General features: G+C 48.6%; 1 protein-coding gene across 1 annotated transcript; it reads left to right on the top strand.

The window, feature by feature from the left end:
- Positions 1-203: 203 nt before the first annotated feature.
- On the top strand, positions 204-1,543 carry LOC308439970 (uncharacterized protein; the record flags this gene model as incomplete). The annotated part of the gene is made up of 2 exons (XM_080941905.1): positions 204-209; positions 254-1,543. The coding sequence occupies 2 exons, from the start codon at positions 204-206 to the stop codon at positions 1,541-1,543; spliced, it is 1,296 nt and encodes a 431-aa protein (XP_080798031.1).
- Between the last annotated feature and the right edge of the window lie 225 nt (positions 1,544-1,768).

The raw sequence follows: 1,768 nt of genomic DNA, 5'->3' as shown, positions 1-1,768 counted from the left end.
ACCATTCGAGCAAGAGACGGTTACTCAGAACAGAGTCTTCTCAGAGGGGAGAGATGTTATATGTATCAAATCTGGAAGATGGTTTCATTTGAACAGTTCTGAAGAGAGAAGTCATAATTGTGACTCAGGTAAAACTTTCCCCCCAAATCCAACAGTCATAAAAGAAACCAGAATCTACTCAGGGAAAAAACTTTTCAAATGCAATGAATGTAAGAAAACTTTCACCCAGAGCTCATCCCTTACCGTCCACCAGAGAATTCATACTGGAGAGAAGCCCTATAAATGCAGTGAGTGTGGGAAGGCCTTCAGTGATGGCTCCTCCTTCGCACGGCACCAGAGGTGTCATACAGGCAAGAAGCCGTATGAGTGCCTGGAGTGTGGCAAAGCTTTCATACAGAACACCTCACTAGTTCGTCACTGGAGGTACTATCACACCGGAGAGAAGCCTTTCGACTGCATCGACTGTGGGAAAGCCTTCAGTGACCACATAGGACTTAACCAACACAGGAGGATTCACACTGGAGAGAAACCGTACACCTGTGATGTGTGTCACAAATCCTTTAGGTACGGCTCATCCCTCACTGTGCACCAAAGGATCCACACTGGAGAGAAACCGTACGAGTGTGAGGTTTGCAGGAAAGCCTTCAGCCACCATGCCTCCCTCACTCAGCATCAAAGAGTGCACTCTGGAGAAAAGCCGTTCAAATGTAAGGAGTGTGGGAAAGCTTTCAGGCAGAATATACATCTTGCTAGTCATTTGAGGATCCATACTGGGGAGAAGCCCTTTGAGTGTGGGGAGTGTGGGAAATCTTTCAGCATCAGCTCACAACTTGCCATGCACCAGAGAATTCATACAGGAGAGAAGCCCTACGGATGCCAGGTTTGCAGTAAGGCATTTACTCAGAAGGCTCACCTTGCACAACATCAGAAGACTCACACGGGGGAGAAGCCATATGACTGTAAGGAATGTGGCAAGGCCTTCAGCCAGACCACTCACCTCCTTCAACATCAGAGGGTTCACACTGGAGAGAAGCCCTATAAATGCCTGCACTGTGGGAAGGCCTTTGGCGACGGCTCCTCCTGCACTCAACATCAGAGACTCCACACTGGCCAGAGGCCCTACGAGTGTGTGGAATGTGGGAAGGCGTTCAAGACCAAGTCGTCCCTTATCTGTCATCGTAGATGTCACACGGGAGAGAAACCTTATGAGTGCAGTGCATGTGGCAAAGCCTTTAGCCACCGTCAGTCCCTCAGTGTACACCAGAGAATCCATTCTGGGAAGAAACCGTATGAGTGTAAGGAGTGTAGGAAAACCTTCATCCAGATCGGACACCTTAACCAACACAAGAGAGTCCACACCGGAGAGAGAGCGTCCAACCACAGGAAGGGCAGGAGGGCCTTCAGGCAGGCCACACATTTTGCTCACCATCAGCGGATTCATTCTGGAGAGTCACCAGCTCACCCTTCGGTGTCTCCCACATCGAATCCTGTGGCTTTCTTTTCCAAATGCGCGTGGAATCCATCGTCACTGTCATCGTCATGATGTCCAAACTACCTCCACCACACCCGTTCACCAGCTCACCTCTGCCCCTGCTCACTGTTGTCCCTTACGAGTCCTTTTTGTCACAACTAGGTCAGGTTATTTTTGGAGTGCAAATGTAATGTCTATCTCAGCACAGTGCCTGACCCATACCAAGTATTAGCAAACTTGGGTCTTTTAAAAGTTTGTTTTTGAAAATGGGAAATTTATTTGAATCAGCTCTGATGG

The sequence above is a fragment of the Micromys minutus genome, assembly GCF_963924665.1.
Source record: "Micromys minutus genome assembly, chromosome: 30".
In the NCBI taxonomy this organism is placed as follows: Eukaryota; Metazoa; Chordata; class Mammalia; order Rodentia; family Muridae; genus Micromys; species Micromys minutus.
This window is presented reverse-complemented; position numbering and strand designations above follow the sequence as displayed.